Consider the following 21236-nt stretch of genomic DNA (forward strand, 5'->3'; position numbering starts at 1 on the left):
GATAAATTTTGATGCCATATTGATATTTGGTATTTAGTGATTTAATCAGCTTATCCAACAAACTACAACTATATCAAATATAGTTTTACAACAATAAGGTTAAGGTTTTTTTTAGTTTGGCTGCTATTGCTGATTGATAAATAGAACTGAATTCACAACATTTAAATTCTATTGGTGCAAAATGCATAATTTAAATTGGATTATCGCTTGTCATGCACTTTTTTTTTTTGTTGTTGCTATTTTTATTATTTTTTTGTAAGGACTTTGCTGGTAAATTTACTGATAAAACTGTTGGATTCATCACGTGTCTTGTTTTTTCTCGTGACTATTTGTTTGGAAGATTTGAAAATAAGAGCAAGCTGAAAGCAAAGACAGGAAGTGACAGTTGGAAGGATGGCGAGGCGGGGAACGATTGCTGCGTGTTGAAATCTGCACTGAGACTCTGAAAGACAAAAACAATCACACATTTCTCTCTTTACCTTGCCAGGAAAAATAAAACGATTTTTTACCAAGCTGAAGAAGTGTTTTCTGTCTTTTGTGAGTTCTTGATTTCTCTCGACCTTTTTTTTTTTTTTCATTAGAAAAGGAACGTAGCTAAGGCAAACCCCCGAGGTCAGTCATTTTATCCCTTAAAACTCATCTTTGATCACCAAAATAAGCGTTTTTTCCTTGAAAAAAATGTCTTCATGCCTTAAAATATCTTGAATGTAATACTAGATCCTTTCCTCATTTAGTATACGCGGTTCTATGAATATGCAAATGACCCCCCCCTCCACTCACTCCAGTTCAGAGATCTACTGGTTGACGATCACACGTTGATCTGATTGGTTGTCATTGAGACTGCCTTTGGTTCACTGCAGTTTTAAGGAGAAAATACTCAGCAATGGTGTCGACTTATGAATTTACTTATTTTGTCTTAAAGCATATTAAAAACCCCACATAGACATACTGTATAAATGACATTAAAAGCTGCAGTCAAAATTAACGTGTTGTGGCTTTTATTTCATATTTGTACATTTTGAGATCATCTATATACACCTAAATCTACATTTTCAAATTTCAATTCTCTTCCATGTAAAACACTAAAGCGCTGATGACATCATCATGTACTCATGGGTGTGGCAGTTTCTGAAAAATGCTCTGGAATGAGAATAATTGAATAATTAAATGTTTTTTTATGGTTAATTAGACATAACTGGTGTTCATAATATAATAACAGGCTGAAGGTCTGTGCCAAATAAAGAACGAACTCCCGTGAGAAGTCTTGCATCTGCCTTGAAGCCTCTAAATCTGTTGAGGTTGTTTATGCTAATTCGAATCAAATAGTCATTTGTTGTCCTGATGAATATTACTCGAATTCACAGTTTTCAGGTCAGAGCAGAAGGTTTCTGTAGATTTGAAGATGTAGTTCAATATCGCTATTTATCTAGCTCTCCATCTTCCTGCAGGAAATATGACATGATCTTCAGAGGACTTAAACCACTCAATCAGGCGAACAAGCTGTTTTTACAATGTACTAATGGAGATAATGTACAGTAGAGACTCACCTTTCTTCATAAAATCCAACCGATTCCTGCATCTGAAAAGTGTTTACGAGCCACCAGACGTGTTGATCACAGCCTGACTGTATGTGTTTTTACAGTCTCTGAGATGATGACCCAGCCTTATCTATGTGTGTGTGTGTGTGTGACAGCTGCAACCATCTCACTGCACACCATAACAACTAACCCACATTCAGGAAACAGATGAGCAATGGCAGGAAGTTTAGGTTTGATGTATCTGATTGTTTTCACTTTGCAATCGTCGTGCATCAGCCGTACACTCGAATGGTGAGATGACTAACAGAAGATATTCAAATAGTATCAGGAACTTGGTTATGCATGCGGTTCTGTGTGTAAAACCCTGTGTATTGATGTTTCCACACAGAAATCGTGTTTCATCAACAGGTTTATAAACTTGCATTGACATCAAATTGAGGATAAGAACAAGAACAAACTCAAGTGAGAAATAGACGTGTCAGACTCCTGGTGGCCTTTTCAGAGGGGCTGACCTTTTACAGTTTGTTTTGCTGTAAAGGGTGTTTTGCGATCATGAGACCCGAGCTGAAATCATGTGTACACTTGGAGAAGGTGAGATGTTGAAGTGTGTGTGTGTGAAGGAGGAGAAGGTGAGATGTTGAAGTGAGTGTGTGTGGAGGAGGAGAAGGTGAGATGTTGAAGTATGTGTGGTGTGACAGTAGGCGTTATTAAAGTGAAACCCTGGAGGGCTGGAACTAAACCACTATAAAGAGGAAGAAACTCTGATCACATGAAAGAGAAACACCAGAGACATGAGAAACAGCAGTTTTTGTGTGTGTGTATGTGTGTACTATTAATATCATAAACAAAATACTTGGTTAAACTATTTAAAAGAAATAGTTAACCCAAAAATAAAAATTGACTTTATATCTTTAATTGATCATTTATGTCTGAGCACCTAGGGCAGCAAATGAGCCAAGATGACCACTAGTCCACTACACAGATTTGTGCCTGAAATATGCATAATTGTTGTTTAATAGACTACCAAACTTTTATGATCACAATTTCTGTGGTCCCTGTGCTCTGAAAATAAACAAAAATGGTGGTTACATTTTTAACCCTCTGGTTCTGTTCGTAATTTTTTACAGAAAATGTTTACGTTTTGTTTTTTAAAATATTTTTTTACTTCATCGGAATGATACGAAACTTGGTAAAAGTTTGCTATGTGAACACACACACACACACACACACACACACACACACACACACACACAAATCATGGACATTATTTGAAATGATAGTAAAAAAAATAGTCACACTTAAAGATGATTGCATTGGAAACTAATGGGAAACTAATTTTATCTAGTGGAAACGTCCAGTACTGCGGCCAAACAAAATCTTACTGAAAGCTAATTTTCTGAGATATCAAACCTCAAATTTAGAACTTGTTTCAATTTATTGCTTTGACTTTCTCACAGTTTTAGAGTAAAACATGTTTTTTTTTCAAATATAAAGTATATTTCAAATAAATTTTAAAATAGTATTATCATAGACTGTAGAAACATATGGACATAGTGTCCGTGACGTCACCAGGAGGTTTCTGAAGAGCATTTTTGAAGCCCAAATGGGGCGGAGCCGACCGTCGCCATCTTGGCGGCGTGTCACTCTCGGATAAATGAAAGTGGGCAAAGAGGCGGGATTATCTGAGGTGATGTGGCGCTAACAAACAGCAGACAAACGGCTAGTAGTGACATCAACGGCAATCCACCTGTCACTCAAGTGGCCACGCCCTTAATTATGCAGAACTTTACATTTAAACGGATGAGTTATGAAAAAATTCACACCCCTCACAGTTGTCATGAAGGCTATATAGCAAAATTAGCTATATAGACCAAAACCACTTTTTGTCCCAGGCTGTAAACGTTTTTTTCTGCTGTAAAGTTGGGCGTATTAACATGGGGGTCTATGGGATTGACTCTCTTTTGGAACCTGTCTCTAGTGGCCAGTCGATGAATAGCAGTTTAAGTCACTTCCATTGGATTCGAGAGAGAGACCAGAAGGTTGCAGCATGGTTTTTATGCATTTTTTTTTACTAATAATAAACTTAAAGTTCTATAATTTTTTTTTAGTTTCACTTTTTTCACTCAAGCAATAATCTGCCAAATGTCTTCTTTTGCCAGACCAAATTTAAGTCCAAAGCATTCAAGATTTACGACAGTTCACAGATAGTTCACATTTAAACCTGTGTTTAAATGACAGTGTGCCCGAGTTTCTTTCTTCTGTTGAACACAAAAGAAGATGTTTTGAAGAATGTTGGTAACCAGACAGTTGACGGTAGCCATTTACTTCCATAGTAGGAAAAAAAAATACTATGGAAGTCAATGGGGCCCATCAACTGTTTGGTTACCATTACCGACATTCTTCAAAGTATCTTCTTTTGTGTTTAACAGATGAAAGAAATTCATACAGGTTTGGAACAATTTAAAGGTAAGTAAATGACAAAAGTTAAATGTTTGGGTGAACTATCCATTTAAGTTGGAAATCTCATTTCCAGGTCAATGTTCAAAAGGGGATTAACAGGTAATAAATGGATCATATGGATGATAAAATCCCCTAAAAATACAATATATTTGTATAAAAAAAAACATTATAGAAGTAAAAAAAATTAGGCCTGTATTCATTTCGTTAAAAAACAAAAAACAAAAAATGTTGGTCATTTTTGACCACGCGAGCAGCACCAGAAGGTTAAAAACAAAACAAAAAGAGATATTTACATTTTTAGTTTGAGGAACTTATGTAATGCATAGTGCACAAAGCTTTAAGTAATAAATGAGGGGGTTTAGTTCAGGAAAATGCTATTTATTTTAAACGAATCTGTTTGATTCAAAGAATCGGTTCAAACCGAATCAGTAGCCTACGTTACCGAACGTTACCCATGTTCCAATATGGGGGTGTGGTAATATTCCGACATATTATTTCTAAAATGATTGGTATTATTCATGTAAATATAATTAATAATAATAATCATTTAATTCACAATATTGATCTAACTTCACAGTTTTACTCCTACACAAAGTCCCTAACGGTCGAGTGAATTACAGCTTTAGTTCCCGAATCGTTTCTCCTGAATCAGCTCACAATAACGGTTATTTGACGTAACTGGAATTATATCTGTCTTTGCATTGTATTGTTGGAAACTTAAATAAATTATTCTTCATTAAATACTGATTACACCTCATTGTTTTATATTAGACCTAACGTTACATTGCTTGCTTACAACAGATGAGGAGAGTTTGTTAGGCAAGTTTCCCGCTCAGACACAATTCATCATCAGTGAGAGGGAGCTGAAGTCACAGTCGGTGTAACCCAGAAAAACTCCTTTAAAATGGAAGTGGAAGAGAACAGAAAGATGAAGAGATCATAAGAGGTGAGAGAAGACGATGGGAAAGAAGTGTAAACGAGATACAAAGACACACTGAGATTAGCAGAGGAAACCGTTTTTTTGGTTTTGTTTAGCCTATCTAAAAAACAACGAACCCATTACTATTGAGAAACATGCATCTGTCTGCAAACATAACACATATAATTTATATCCTAAATGATTTGAAGGGTTGTAGAAAGTTTACAGATGGATTAGTGCTGGTTTCATTTATGTCCTCCTCATGAACTGTGTGTCTCTAGCGGGCGACGGAAGAACTGCGGTCGGCAGAGAGACCGTGAAGTTGCACCATCAAATCAAGGCCACTTCTCTCTAAAATACTCCGTTTATTTTTGTTTATAAGTGTGTGAAAATGAGAAAATGGACATACATGAGATGAGAACAATTTATATACATTAACAAGAAACAAAATATCACATAATACATGCCTCAGATGAAAATATAAGGTCTTTTTTTCAGAAATCAGTTACATTGTTGTATAGTCTATCTATACTTTAAGTTTTCAGAATATATAATTATGCGTTATTATTATTAATACACATAGCTAGATTTCTGAACTCCTGTGTTAATGCACTGTTAAAGCCAATGTTTCACTTTTGATTGAAAAATCCGTGTAAAGATTGAGGTAAAAAACAACAACAACAAAAAAACAGTTGAAGTTCACCGCTCAAACAGACTGGTTAATATTAATCTATACAAGTTGATAATGGCAGCCTGTTGAACTATAGTGTCTGTAAATACTCTTGAGCGATAATATAATAAACCATCAGTATCATATGGAAAAATAAAACCAGCATTTCTGAGAAAAAGACAAGAAAACAAATAAATAAATAGGCTATTTGTTTAGTGTGGGAGAAGCTCATTTCTTTTTTTTTAAATGAAAAGCTTTTATTCTAGAGAGCATCTGATTGGCTGAAAATCGGTGGAGTTCAAGATGATGTCATTGATATTTTTGGATCTGTCTCCTGAAGGAAAAATATTTTGTCTGCTAATAGTGATTTTTTTTAGGTTTTAGGAAATAGATGAACTCAATACAGATCTGCATTTAGTCACCAGTGTTTACTGGAGTCTAGCGTGAAGATCTCTGACTGAAGCTTCTCTCGTCTACTGTTGTTTCTTCTTATCATCCTTCCAACACAAACTTACTGTACTCATTCGCTGATGGCACTTCTTTCTTGCAACCTTTGGCTTCCCAGCTCGATGTTCAGTCTACAGCGTTCCCATCTTTTGTTCACTTTCACTATCACAATGACACTTTCTTTTCACATTGCCTTTCCTTCTTACTGTTTCTGCCTTGTAACTAAGTTTTCTCACTCTCCTTCCCCATTGCGATGTCAGACGGGAACTTGTGCTATTGTCTGCAAACTGGCTGAATGTTAAACACTTACTAGCAAAAAAAACATATTAAGCTCAGTTAAACACAGAGCATGATGTCAACCTGTTGCATTTCAGTGCAAAACATAGATAAAACGGTCTGAATCCAAACCTCTCATGCTTTCATGAAAGATGAATAATCTCAGTCCTTTCAGGAAGTGGATCTAATCTAAGATGCATGTGTTTGGTCTGATCTGTGTAGATCTGAGGTGAGCTTTCAGATGTGTGCGCTCCTCAGAAGTTGCTGAAGATTTCTTGTTTCTTGCTCCAGTCCATAGGGGGCGCTCTCTTGTTGGCCCGTTTGGCCCGGGCTTTCTGCCTGGCCTCGGCCGCGGTCAGGCTCAGTTGCAGGCCGCTCTGCCGGAACGGATCTCGCTCCTCGGATCTCACATCTCGGTTTGGTTTGCGGGCGTCATCGCTGGACTGCTGGTCAGAATCTGTGAGCTATGAAAAGATAAAACAAGTTGTAATTCACATGCATTATTGCTTAAAATAAAATGTATTGTGCATTTTACTTAACTTTGTTATCAAATATTGCACTTTTTAAATAATCTCAGTTTACATGAGCAATATTACAGTAAATATTTCCTTCTGTACAGACTTTGCACATTGTTACATTTCGCATTTTGACGCTTTTAAGTGACAAACTGTGCATTCAAGGTAAAGATATTTTGTGTTTTCGTTTGTTATTTCATTTTTTCGGCATAAAGTACTGTGAGTTACAGTGAAGCACATAATAATAATTATAATAATAATAATGTATAATTATCAAATTATTATTATTATTGTTACCACTATACTAATAATATATACTAATGATATATACATTCATTATTTAATGATATTACATACTGTTAAATTAATTAGTATGATTCTTATTATTGAAATTAATAATAACAATAATATATAATTATAAAATTAATATTATTGTTACCATAATCAATTATAATAATAAAATGAATAATATATCATATTGTTAAATTATTATTATTAATATCCACAACCACAGATATAACTATAATTGTTAAATTATTATTAGTGTTACCAAAAACAATGCTATTTATTTTTACTATTAAATGTATTAATAATATACAATATTAAAATGTAATATTAAATTATTATTAATATGATGATGATTAATAAAATGAATAATAACAACAATAATCATCATATTATATCAAATTATTAAATTACTTAACCAACAATAAATAATTATTATTAAATGAATTAATAATATATCAATAAACTATTATTAAAATCAACAACAACAACTAGATTAATAATAATAATTATTATTATTATAATTCATTATTAATAAATAATATATTGTATTATTATTATTATTATTATAACATAATTTCCTTTATCCAAGACAAATTCTGCCATGGGAGACATTAAAAGAATCCTTAATTAACATTTTAATAATAATAATAATCAATTTAATTGTTACCAATAATAATAATAATATATCATATAAATCAGTTATTATTATACTATCAGTTGTGACGTTTGTTCCAGTGGTTTTCCTCGCACACACCCTGATGCTGGTGTCGAAGCTGCTGAGTTCAGCGCTCGTCTCTGATAAAGTGGATCGGGACGAGGAGCTTCTGTGAGTCTGGTGTCTGGGAGAGCCGTTTGTGATTGGTGGATCTGTCAGTGTGATGTTGATGATTGGTGGAGAGATCCTGGGGGCTTGTGGGAGCGGCGGGGAAGCAGAGATAGGGCTTTCTGTGCTCGTCTCGGGGCCTTCTATGATCGGCCCGTCCACACAGTCCTCTGTTTGAAGGAAATCATTCAGAAATATAATTACAGTCATAACTGATTGTATACATACATATGACACGCCATATACCAACTGGCTTCTCGAGTGTTTGCCCTGAACATTAGTAATGTTTGCATAGAGCATCGCCATGTTTTGCATAAGCTTTCCTTATAATGAACAGTACCAGTCAGGTGAGGTTAGAAAAACACAAAGCATTTAAATATCATCTTTCCAGTTTAGTTTGCTTCTGTGGACTTCTCCAGAACTTGCCAGACAGATGTATGAGCATGTTTTATGACCATTTAATTTAATATTCAACAATATTTTTGCTCTGCCTGCACTGACACCATTATATGAGAACTGAACTGAGCTGGACGATGACATCACGGTTTTCTCCAGAGATATATAAATTAACTAAATTAATATATTTTTTTACAACAAAAATGAACTGCACTATGACGCTATTTTTTTATAGAAACAAACTTTTTTCCATTATTTTCCTGTTATCTCGGTAAAGCTGCTTTGAAACTGAATCTGTATTGTAAAAAGCGCTATATAAATAAAGGTGACTTGACTTGTTGACACGCAAAAGCCCATTCTGTACCTTTAAGATGAGTAGATGTGGGCACGATGCCCAGTCGATTGAAGAGCTCATCTGTGTCTGGATCGACCACCAGCAAACGCGTCTCTGTCCCGCCGGCCTTGATCAGCCGCACCACCTCAGCGTGACGCAGACCCTCAATACTGCAGTCGTTCACCTGGAGACACACACGAGAGATTACTTTGTTAGGATAGGACAATATTTGGCTGAGATACAACTATTTGAAAATCTGGAATCTGAGGGTGCAAAAAAATCAAAACATTGAGAAAATCTCCTTTAAAGTTGTCATTTATGTTCGCGATTGTGCTGCTTTCACTCACAAAAATAAATGTTTTATATATTTGCGGTAGGAAATGTACAAAATATCTTCATGAAACATGATCTTTACTTAATATCCTAATGATTTTTGGCATAAAAGAAAAATCTATAATTTTGACCCATACAATGTATTGTTGGCTATTGCCACAAATATACCCGTGCGACTGGTTTTGTGATCCAGGGTCACGTATAGTATGCAAGATTATACTTAACTATATTATTGATTATATTTATATATTTATAATATATTTGATTATAATATACTAAATATATTATTTTTATAACATCATAATTTAATATATTATGTTATCATATTAAATTAAATTATGTATATATTATTTGACTCAATACTTTAAAACAAGACGGAAGAGAGACTAAACCTGTACATATCTTTACACTTATACTGAACAATATTATTTATTATACATATATATATATATATATATATATATATATATATATATATATATATTTATTTATCTGTCAAATCAATATATATATATATATACAGTAGATATACAAACTTTTATGTTAGATACAATCAATCACACATCGATTAATCACATCTAACATAAAAGTTTGTAAATATATAATATGTGTGTGTGTATATATATATATATATATAAATGTATATATACAAACTTTTGTTAGATGTGATTGATCGTGATTAATTAATTTGACAGCACTAATATATACATTTATATATAATGTGTTAATATTATTATACATAAATATTATTTAAATTCTAATATACTAAATATAATATTAAATAGATTTTATGTATACTATATAACTTGTCAGGTGCCACACACAGTTGTGTCCAGCAGGTGGAGACTGAGGCCATGTCACTTCCTCTTCCTCTTCCTCTATTTGAAGAAGCCTTAGATAACTCGCAAACTCTCATCTGACTTTTCTTCTCCAGCTGTCTCTGTCTGATAATAGTGTTTGGGGTGTGTGGGTTCCTGTGGCTGGTGAAACGCATGAAAACTGATGTAATGCATGTGAAAGTATGTGGGGTTTCCTGACGTTCATACAGGAGGAAGGGTGTTTTACCGGGAAATAATAATATGCGGTTTGTCAATGACTTATTAATAAAGCAGACAAACATGCAGGGCGTCCCAGCCATGTCATAAGACTTCTGAGGGATCTTATTCAGAAAGTGCCACGTCTAAAATCAGTGATGCTTTTTCCTCCTAAGCTTTTTTTAAGTTTATATGAGATTAATTAATGTTGAAGGTAATTTTACGTGTTAAACTTTCGACGTCTCACACCATTTGTGATGTAGTTTACCTAAAAAATGCAAAAATCTAGTTTGAAAGTTGCCATTTGAGATGGAGCTATTAAATCTTAAGCATTAATTCATGATGATATTGTGAATTACTAATTTGTGAAGTGAATTACTTCCTATGAATAAGTGTTTTGCTATTTATACTCAAATGCATTCAGAGACAAACACAGTTGACTGGATTATACGCTGTTCGTCAGTCATAATTACTGGTCTGTCTTTGATAATTACAGAAAACGGCTGCAAATTAAATCCATTAGGACGGATTTGCTGTCTCTGACGATCACGGTGTCACACACACACACACACACACACACACACACACACACACACACACACACACACAAACAAACTCACGAATGCACGCACGCAAACTGAAATAAAAGCAAACTAACTCCCTGCTCTAAAACGGGATCCTCCCTTCACAAAGTGAACAAACCAAACAGAGAAACATCCAGGCGTTTCTCTTCGATTGGCTAATCTGTCTTTCTCTAGAAGCGGTTTAATCTAATCTGATCCACTGCTGCTAATCTGGGCTAATCAAGGCTCATGTAATCCCTTCCGATCACCTCGATGAGCCGGTCTTTCGGCCTCAGTCCCGCGTGCTCCGCTGGAGAGTCGGGGTCCACCGAGCGGATGTACTGACCCGGGTGGGACTTTTTGCAGTGCAGGTTGAAGCCGTAGCCCTGCTCGCCCAGGGTCATGTGACACAGTCGAGGACGCAGGTCTTTCGTTACCGCGTCCACCTCCGATAATGCCTCCTCCTTGAGAGAGAGAAAAAAAACAGAACGGAAATTAAATGGAGAGGAAATATAATGCTCCGTTAGGTCAACAAAACTGGAAAATGTACTGTTTTAGGCTAATAATTAGCTAATGAAACCCGATTAATAAATAAATCAGAGGAACAGTGAAAGTGTTTGCTACAGGTTTTGTCTGGATGTGCTATCAGTCCACATTAACTGTATATTAATACTTAGGTATGAAATCATTTGTATTTGTACGGACACAATTTTTCTGGTGTTTTCTGTTAAGACAGTTTGCTGTGGCATTAATATTTTTGTATGTATTTGATCGTTTTACATGTTGTTCAGATGATCACTTCCTGTCTAAACACTTCCAAGTCATCATCTGATTGGTTGAAATCTACAGGATGACGTGTGTGTCACGTTCTTTAACGATCCGCCTGGAAACAAAGTTGCCGTGATGCCAAACCCCCTCATGGAAAAGAACGCTGTCATCTTATTTAAAAATATTCAATGGTCCAACTGGCTTTAATCACATTATAAATGTTTTTGTGCAATCATTTAGGCTTATTTATCTCACTAAAATAATCACTTTAATTAAAATGAAAATGAACTCCTTTCCAATAGTCAACGTAAAAATCATAATATGCCAAATTGCATTTTGTTCATATATGTGACCCTGGACCACAAAACAAGTCACATGAGTAACATTTTTTGAAATTGAGATTTATACATCACATGAAAGCTGAATACATAAGCTTTCCATTGATGTATGGTTTGTTAGGATAGGACAATATATGGGGCGAGATACAACTATTGAATATCTGGAATCTGAGGGTGCAAAAAAATCAAAACATTGAGAAAATCTCCTTTAAAGTTGTCCATTTATGATGGCGATTGTGCTGCATTCACTCACAAAAATAAATGTTTTATATATTTACGGCAGGAAATTTACAAAATATCTTCATGGAACATGATCTTTACTTAATATCCCAATGATTTTTGGCATAAAAGAAAAATCAATAATTTTGACATACAATGTATTGTTGGCTATTGCCACAAATATACCCGTGCGACTTGTGACTGGTATATATAATTAATATTTTATATTCATCACTATTATGATTATGCTCTCACCAATGTTTAGGTGGGGTGCATGAATGTAAAAAGCCAATTTTCTCATTCAGAGGTGCGTTTCCCAAAGCCAACTATGGTCGCAAGATCCGTCGATGCCTATAGAGTTCAATGGCACTTCTGGTTTAATGACAGACATTGGATGAAAACTACAGCTCCCTTGAGTACTTGCAGTGAAGTCTGCGCAGAGCCGGATTAGAACCGGCCCTGAGTCTGCGTACTTGCGTAAAGTTTCTGGCCGAAGAGAGAGACTGTCTGGTATATTATATGATACATGATGCAGGACCCTGGACCTACATGAGGACGTGCGAGCGTGTGTGCGTGACCGTTGGCTCGTTTCCTTCAAGAAGTGAAAGACGCCCAGCAGGAATAAGGGACATTGTGTGAGACACCATGTCACTTCCTGTTCTAAGACAATACAAGGGTGGTGTCTGTTTGTGTCCCATGGGGAAGAGTGACTGAAGAACCTCGCCTTACAAACACACATGTGCATTACCTCCTGAGGGTGAGACGCCGCTTAATCTAATCTTACACACACACACACACACGAAACAACACTCTCACTGAATTCTGGGAAAATTTCCCAGAAATCAGACACCCCGGACCAGAGAGTGTGTGAACAAAGCAGGTAAATGAGAATTAAGGTCACCGAGAGAGAGAGAGAGAGAGAGAGAGAGAGAGAGAGAGGATGAGGACAACGAATGAAAGAAGAGAGACAGAGAGAGAGATGGAAATATAGTTTCACTTAAAAGGGACAGATCTGTTTTTATAGCATTTTACTTTTTCCCAAGGTCCACCTGCACTGCAAAAAGTGAAAATGTGCTGCCTTAAAGAGCTATTTCTACCTTAACTTCAAATTATGAAGGACATATTTTAGTGTATAATGCAAGTCAAGGTTTCTTGGGTGAATAACAGTCATAAATAAGTTTGATAAACAGTAACTATAGTGTACCTACCATATACACTACTGTTCAAAAAGTTTGGGCTCAGTAAGATAAATCTTTTTTCAATTTTTTTTTTATTTCAAGTCCCCCTGTGGTTAAAATTAAGTTTTTAATGTTGTTTATATGTCTATGTGGTGTTTTTAATATGCTTTAAGACAAACCATGTGTAAATTCATAAGTCGACACCATTGCTGAGTATTTTCTCCTTAAAACTGCAGTGAACCAAAGACAGTCTCAAAAACACGGTTTGAAATCGCTGGTGTTTGACGTCACAAACTACCTTGTAACCAATCAGATCAATGTGTGATCGTCAACGAGTGGATCTCTGAGCTGTGCGAGTGAGTGGAGGCGGGGCTAATTTGCATATTCATAGAACCGCGTATACTAAATGAGGCAAGGGTGTAGAGTTACATTCAAGCTGTTTTAAGGCGTTTTTTTGGTGATCAAAGATGAGTTTTAAAGGATACAATGATTGACTACAGGGGGACTTTAAGAAAAAATGATAAAGAAATTAATACTTTTATTGAGCAAGGATGCATTAACTAATCAAATAGTTCTTTTGGATTTTCTGATTTCTGTACAAATACCTACCAATACTAATACTAATCGTGTCGAAAATGACTTTGCAGATCTACATAATAAAGACACTGCTGCTTTCACACAGAAAATTGGGCTTCACTCTACCTGCGTGCTGGTCTGTGATGTGCTGAGGTCAGTGCTGAGGTCAGTGCTGAGGTCACAGATGGGTTCAGTCTCGGGCGTGACGCTGGATTCAACAGTGAGTTCGGTGAAGGGTTCAGTCTCCGGTTCAGTCTTGGGTTCACTGGGGGACGGCGGAGACAGGAACACGGGCGACGCCAGACGGGCACAAGCTCTGTAGAGCGGGGAGCCGTTCATCGCTCTTCCAGGGCTGCTGGGACTCTGAGAGAAATACCAGAAGACAATACAGTCTGTGGTCAGTTCTGTACTCAGTAGTTTCAGTGGTCAGGTGTGTGAATGCCAGTATTGTTTGTGTTGTGAGCAGTCAGATGCCAGTGTTTAAGGAAGCTGCTTTGAAACTGCTGTTTGCCAAGACACAACCTACTCATAATTTAAATGAGTTACTAGTCACAGTCAAACTAGCCTCTTGAAGATATGATCGGCTTCCATACAAGTTCAGTACTATAATCATAAAGATCTATATAAAATGATAAGATAAGCCACAAGTAATGTGTTTTTGAAGCTCCCTTAAAGTCCCCCTGTAGTCAATGATTTTATCCCTTAAAACTCGTCTTTGATCACCAAAATGACATATTTAAACGTTTTTTTTCCTTGAAAAAATGTATTGTATACATAGCTTGTATGTAACTCTACACCCTTGCCTCATTTAGTATACGCGGTTCTATGAATATGCAAATTAGCCCCGCCTCCACTCACTCACAGCAGCTCAGAGATCCACTCGTTGACGATCACACGTTGATCTGATTGGTTACAAGGTAGTTTGTGACGCGTTTTTGAGACTCTTTGGTTCACAGCAGTTTTAAGGAGAAAATACTCAGCAATGGTGTTGACTTTGCCGAATTTGCACATGGTTTGTCTTAAAGCATATTAAAAACACCACATAGACACATCAACAATATTAAAACCTTGATTTTCACCACTGGGGGACTTTAACTGTGGTAAAAACACAGTAACATGAGACCTCAGATGGCTTATTTTGTTTACATAATGACAACAACAGCAATTTGTAGCAAGTTACATAAATAGATTCAGTAATACTAATAAGACTCAACAATTCTTCCACCAAGTAATTCAGTTAATTAGCTCAGTTAGAGGCTGTTCATGGTTGCCAAGCTACTTGGCTCATTAATATGGCTCATCTAATCAGAATTAAGAGTCAGATTTATTACAATAGCTTCAAATCAGATCAATATTTACAAGAAGCAAAGTCAGGAAGAGTTCAGTGAGGCTCACAGCATCAAACTTGAACACATAAATTACGCTCATAACTTCAGGCTGAAATACACTACATGACTTTTAAAATCTTAAACTTTCTAAACATTAGAATGACACATTTCACTCAAATGATTTTCTTTTACTGACACAATCCATTTGGGGAAGTTATAAGTGTCATGTGTAAGCTCAAGGAGGGAAATGTGTGAATACACTAGACTAAATGATTAAGGATCACATACTGCCAGACTTTCAAATTGTTCCGAATGCAACGTCAGAATGCAAAAACGTGCCTTGTTGCAAGGAGACGCATGACCAATAATGTGTTCTAGAATTGGCTCAAAATATCAAACATGATTGATCTCCAACTGGACGGAATCATAATCTGGCGCTGAAAAGTCAGAGTCTGCAGCTGTGATCCAATTCAGAGGCTGCATCCTTCGAAGGACGCGAACTTAAAAGGCCACGCCTTCCAAACCGTCATGCACTACAGTTTTCTGTGAAATTTGTCAGCTCCGACTGACCAAAATCTGCAGACAGGCTCTGAATTTCGGCAACTAGCATTGAGACATCCATTGCATTGGGGCAAAGATATGTGCTTTAAGCATTAAGCTTTGTATCAGTAGAAACCCGGTAATATTTGCGAATGACCGTGCTTCCCTCCCTCATGTCCCCCTGAGACGAGAGATTTCTGTATTGTGTGTCTGGAAAAAAAACTCAGATGACACAAAAAACGTCATTTAGCATCATCGGAGGCTTTTTTGGCCAGAGGCGAGAGACTACAGCCAGTAGGAGGAGCTAGTTCTGCATGTTTTCAACCTGCCCATAGGGGGATGTCACGAAAAAATGGCGTCTTTTCAGTTTCAAGTCAACTAGTAGCCTAGCTGTATCATTTCTTCCAATACTGCCCTCTGTAACCGGTAGGCGTGGCTTGGGTGTGGCCTCGTAGGGCAGCGAAACAAGTGCATTCTGGGAGTTGTTGTCTTTCATTAACATTAACAAATATTTTTTTGGGCTTTTCTCAGTAGAAGGTAGAAGGCACCAACTACTAAAATAATTTCACATTTCTACTACATAAATGACCCATTTTAAATACACATTCATCTTTCCAGGGTGAAATATCCCTTTAATAAAACACTCAAGAATACAGAATACAGAAATGGCTAGTTTCTGGAAAAGCAACACTTTTTAGTTGGTTTAGTTACTTTTAGTTTCTCTCAAACACTGTTAGATGGTTGTTGGATTGAATCCCATTGCAGATGGCGTTCAGAAAGTCTGCAGCTAAAAATAAAACAATAACATGATTGCATGTTGACTATCACAGGATTTCATGGCTTACAGGACTCTTGCTGTGTGCAGATCCTATATCCTTCTGCTGTCAACACACCTCACCTGACCTGGACACATCGAGGCGCAGGTCGTCTATAAAGAGCTGTGTGTGTGTGTGTGTGTGTGTGTGAGAGAGAGAGAGAGAGAAAGTGTCTTTGGGTGGATTAAATATATCCCTCATTTCTTACCACACATGTAATCTTAGGCTTGGTTGATTTTACATCTGCGCAAATCAAAAGGTCTGATTGTCCTAAAATCAAATATTTCAACGTACTATAACAATAATCATAAACTGCATACAATTTTTTTTTAAACATATACACTCTTTAAAAAGAGGGTTTTCCCAGCGATGCCATTAAAGGGGTCATTAATATGTTCCTTGAGGTCCACTTATAATGTTAGTAAAGGTTTTTTGCACAATATATATATATATATATATATATATATATATATATTTGTCTATTATATGGAAAAACTATTATTTTCAACCCTCATTCTGAAATGATCCGTTTTTAAAGGGCAGCTCCTTTAATACCTGTCAGTAAACGGCTACTGTTATGATTGGCTAACGCACAGGAAACAGTATCATTGCCCGCTCGCTATTGCACGTGAACAAGCGTTTTCAAAACATTATCCATATAAAACTGTCATTTACAGACAAAGCATCTGTATATTGTATCCAGTGTAGACAGCGTCACTGATTATAATGCGTTCTTTCTGCTTTTTGACGCAACGCAACGCTCACATCCAGTGTAACCAAATGTCAGCCGTTAAGTGACTGAATACCAGTGGGCGGGGCCTATGGTCCAATAATGTAGAACTATTGGTCGATGTATTGCTCTGGAGGCAGTCATATGCAAATGTATTTACCTGTGTGACGTCACAGATCCCGCAATATCCAAACAAGCCGTTTTTGGAGTTTGATTAAATAAATGCTTTGTTTATAATGAGGAGGATATTTTAAGCTCTGAAATTGACAGGATGTTTTAATGGTACAAAGACCTCTTATATGTCAAAAGATCAAGGAAAATTTGATTTCTCATGTCTCGACCCCTTTAAAGATCCATTTTTGGTTCCCCAACAGTTCTTAAAAGAACCATTTTTTCTCAGTGTGAATTTAGTTTTTGATAATCTAAAGAACCTTTTCCACTATATAGAACCTTTTGTGGAATTGAAAGGTTCCATGATGTTAAAGGTTCTTCATAGATGCTAATAAAGAACCTTCATTTTTAAGAGTGTATGTCTATATTAGGTTTTTATTAAGTTTTAGATTATATCGTTTTAGTTATTTTCATTTTTAGACTAAACGAAAATGAGAAATGTTGCATTGGCAACTAGCTAAAATAATTTTTTTTTTTATAGTTATTTCATTTCAATGAATGTTTATTTTGAGTGATGAAAATTTTTTTTTCATGGTTTTATTTTTAGTATTAGTTAACAATAACAACCCTGCTTTGCATAGTTTTGTCACGTAACCTGACATGTTCACATGCCTAATTTGACTAGCTTCTATCAAGTGACACATTCATTTCCTCCCGTTTTACATTGAGGGTTGGATTAGACTAAAAACTTGGTATTCCCCTGAAGAGCACATGCACAACACAAGCACTTCTGGAGCGTGTAAAGGTCCGGAATAAACAAAATGTGGCACATGGAATTGAATGAACCATTCTGAATTCTCGATTCCCAACCCTTTTCTTCATACAGTATGATCTAAATATAGCGCTCAGCTCCTCTCTGGGCTGGATTTCCCCTAGACTTCCTCTCAAAGACTCTCACTCACACAAGAGGAAGGTGCATGTGCGGAGAAGGTATGAACACGACATGCCATGTTTCCAAGTCCACCTATCCTGAAACCGACGGCTCAGTTACATCGATACATTTATGAAAATAATACCTTATTAATGAAGATGCCCTCTGAGCTCTGTCTGCTGTAGATAGGCGTGGCGGGGTCCCGTGGGGAGGCGCGAGGAGAAGACGCCGCAGAGGAACGAGCAGACAGAGAGCCCATCTCAATCGCCCTCTCCTCCGTACACGGCAGCCCGTGAAACTTCAGGAACTCGTCTGTGACCCGGTCCACCACCAGCAGTCTGGTGCGGTGCTCCACCTCCAGGATCCGCTCCACAACCTGACAGAGAAGAGGAACCACTGAAACGTATCACACAGTACCATGGCATTACCACTCGCTTTTTGGTACTATGACAATTTAATCATAGTAGTTTATTCTTTGAGGTACCGTGGGGTACCATAGTACAGAGCCCCTGAGGAGACATGGGAGGGAAAATTATATTTTTAATGGTTTCGTGTTTGCTCGCAAAACTTTTGCGTACTCTCCCAAAGGTATTGCGTTCCCAGAGAAACTTTGCATTCTCTTGCAAAATCACTGAAACTGTTTTTCCTCCCACCTCATGTTATTTCCATCACAAACATTTAGCAAAAAAAAAACGCAAAGTTTCTCGGGGGAACGTAAACATTTTGCTAGCGAACGCAAAGTTTCTTGCGGGAGCGCAAAAGTTTCGCTAGCGAACGCAAAGTTACTCGCAGGAACGCAAAGTTTATCAGGGAACACAAAAGTTTTGCAAGAGAACGCAAAGTTTATCAGGGAACAAAAGTTTTGCAAACGAACGCAAGGTTTCTCAGAGGAACATAAAACGTTTTGCAAGAGAACGCAAAGTTTCTTAGGGGGACGCAAATGTTTTGCTAGTGAATGCCTAGTTTCTCACAAGAACGCAAAAGTTTTGCTAGAGAACGCAAAGTTTCTCGGAGGAACAAAAGTTTTGCTAGAGAACGCAAAGTTTCTCGAGGGAACGCAAAAATGTTGCTTGCAAATGCAAAGTTTATCAGGGAACACAAAAATGTTGCTAGAGAACGCAAAGTTTCTAGGGGGAACGCAAAAGTTTAAATAGGGGACGCAAAGTTTCTCGGAGGAACACAAACATTTAGCTAGAGAACACAAGTTTCTCGGAGGAACACAAACGTTTTGCTAGAGAACACAAAGATTATCGGAGGAATAGGCCTACAAAAGTTTTGCTAGAAAAATCAAACTTTCTCTAAGCAACAAAAGGTTTGCTAGGGCATGCAAAGTTTCTTGGGGAACGCAAAAGTTTTATGAGAGAAAGCAGAAGAAATGACATTTTTACTCACATCTCATTATTATTCTTTACTATTAACCATGTCCCTTAAGGGCTCTATACCAAATGCTATGGTGCATGAATATTATGTCATTCAGCATGGTATTAGAATTTTACAAATTTATTGTACTATGGATCACCATAATTTTAGATATAAAGACACTACAGTAAAAAGTAAAGAAAGACAAAAATCAATAAACTTATTGCACTATTTCAAGGCGGTCCCCTATTTATTTATTATAGTTTTTCCCAGTAATAGGCCTAACTATGGTAAAATGTGGTTACCACGGTAAATGTTTGTTAGGGTGGAGGCGAAAGTTTAGTAGGTTTCGCAGAGGCGAGACAACTGTTTTCTTAACATCTACACACAATGATACAATCTTAAGCAAATATACATTAACTCTGTCACGTTAGTGTGGAATAGCCTACAACACGACCGGTCTCAAAACATACTCAGATCCCTATCTAGACAGCATTGCGGGTCTCACGCGCGTTCCGAATGGCGTGCTTTACAGGATGATGCTGTCTAGGTAGGCATCTCACTAGGTTTTTTTTGGGGACACGTTCCCAGGTGAAGTGGTCCAACAGGTTCTCCTCTCATTACCTGCTGATGCGTCTCTCCCTCCACGTTCTCCCCGTTGACCTCCACCACCCGGTCACCGGACCTGAGCCCGGCCAGGTCCGACGGGGAGCCCGGCTCGATCTTGCGGATGTATTGCGCTCCACTGTTGCGCTCTCCGTGCAGATGAAACCCGTACCCACGATCTCCTTTAGTCAAATAACACAGTCGTGGACGGAGCTCCCGCTCCAGGATCTCTCTCTCCAGAGTGTTCGCCATATCCAAGTGCACTGCACTCGCGTTCAGTCACAACATGAATATATGCTGCTATATGATGAGTTAAGTTTTAAAGGAGGCATTATTCCACATGCTGAGTCTGCAGGCGTTGATTCTTAGCCGTTAAGAAAATAAACAACATAATAGCCTACAAAAACGATGAGAAATAATAGCGATTTTTTTTTTTTTTACTATTTTAATAAAATAAAATAAAAACTGGCTACTATAGGCCTATATTAATATAAAAAACAAATAAAAACGAAACAAAATACATAAAAAAAAACCCCCCACCAAATCCCGTCGTGTTAAAAATATGTTTTCTTCAATTTGTGTTGAAAAGCAGATCTTTACTCGAGTGTATCGTCCACAAAATGACTCTCTTCATCACACTTACAGTCCGATAAGTTTTGTTCAGGAGACGTCCCGTCAGTCACGCGCATTCCACAAGCGTTCCCAGTGATAAAAGGATGCGAATTCTTCTTCAGAAATAATATAATCAATCAGTAATAGTCAAAATGAGTCTCTGAGGCATCAGTGTGCGAGCGTGAGAACGGAACAGGTGGAAGAGGATGAGAGAAAACTGTAAAGTGTGTGTGTGTGTGTGTGTGTGTGAGAGAGAGAGAGAGAGAGAGAGAGAGAGAGAGGATGAGGATTGGATAGATCAGATGTTGGATAAGTCACAGTCACAGATATCCATGCGGAACTCTTCCTCTTCATGTGTGCTTTTGGACAGATCTGGGATCGGCTCATCTTACCCACACTGCTTCAATAACACAGACACATAACTGACCTGGAGCAGTGATGATCTACCGTATAAGGTCCATTATCACCCACTGCATTTAAAACAGGCCAGCTCGCCCACACGTTCAACTGCAAATCCGCAAGGCCCCAA

General features: G+C 37.1%; 1 protein-coding gene and 1 long non-coding RNA gene across 3 annotated transcripts; both read right to left on the minus strand.

The window, feature by feature from the left end:
* Positions 1–975: 975 nt before the first annotated feature.
* On the minus strand, positions 976–1698 carry LOC309494971. The gene is made up of 2 exons (XR_014204494.1): positions 1548–1698; positions 976–1442 (listed from the first exon to the last, which is right to left on the minus strand). It is a non-coding gene; the product is annotated as an uncharacterized lncRNA (long non-coding RNA).
* Positions 1699–6124: 4426 nt separating this feature from the next.
* Positions 6125–21236, minus strand: nherf2 (NHERF family PDZ scaffold protein 2). 2 transcript variants are annotated; one of them, XM_082164451.1, is made up of 8 exons: positions 20696–21236; positions 20114–20664; positions 18276–18506; positions 13802–14038; positions 10866–11060; positions 8697–8850; positions 7868–8106; positions 6125–6774 (listed from the first exon to the last, which is right to left on the minus strand). In XM_082164451.1, exons 2-8 carry the CDS (start codon positions 20345–20347, stop codon positions 6565–6567), a joined length of 1500 nt encoding a protein of 499 aa, XP_082020577.1. In that variant the 5' UTR covers positions 20348–20664; positions 20696–21236; the 3' UTR covers positions 6125–6564. The 2 variants fall into 2 exon arrangements, with proteins under 2 accessions (XP_082020577.1, XP_082020576.1); XM_082164450.1 differs by having other exon boundaries at positions 20114–21236.

This window comes from Leuciscus leuciscus (genome assembly GCF_965113295.1).
Source record: "Leuciscus leuciscus genome assembly, chromosome: 3".
Lineage (NCBI taxonomy): Eukaryota > Metazoa > Chordata > Actinopteri > Cypriniformes > Leuciscidae > Leuciscus > Leuciscus leuciscus.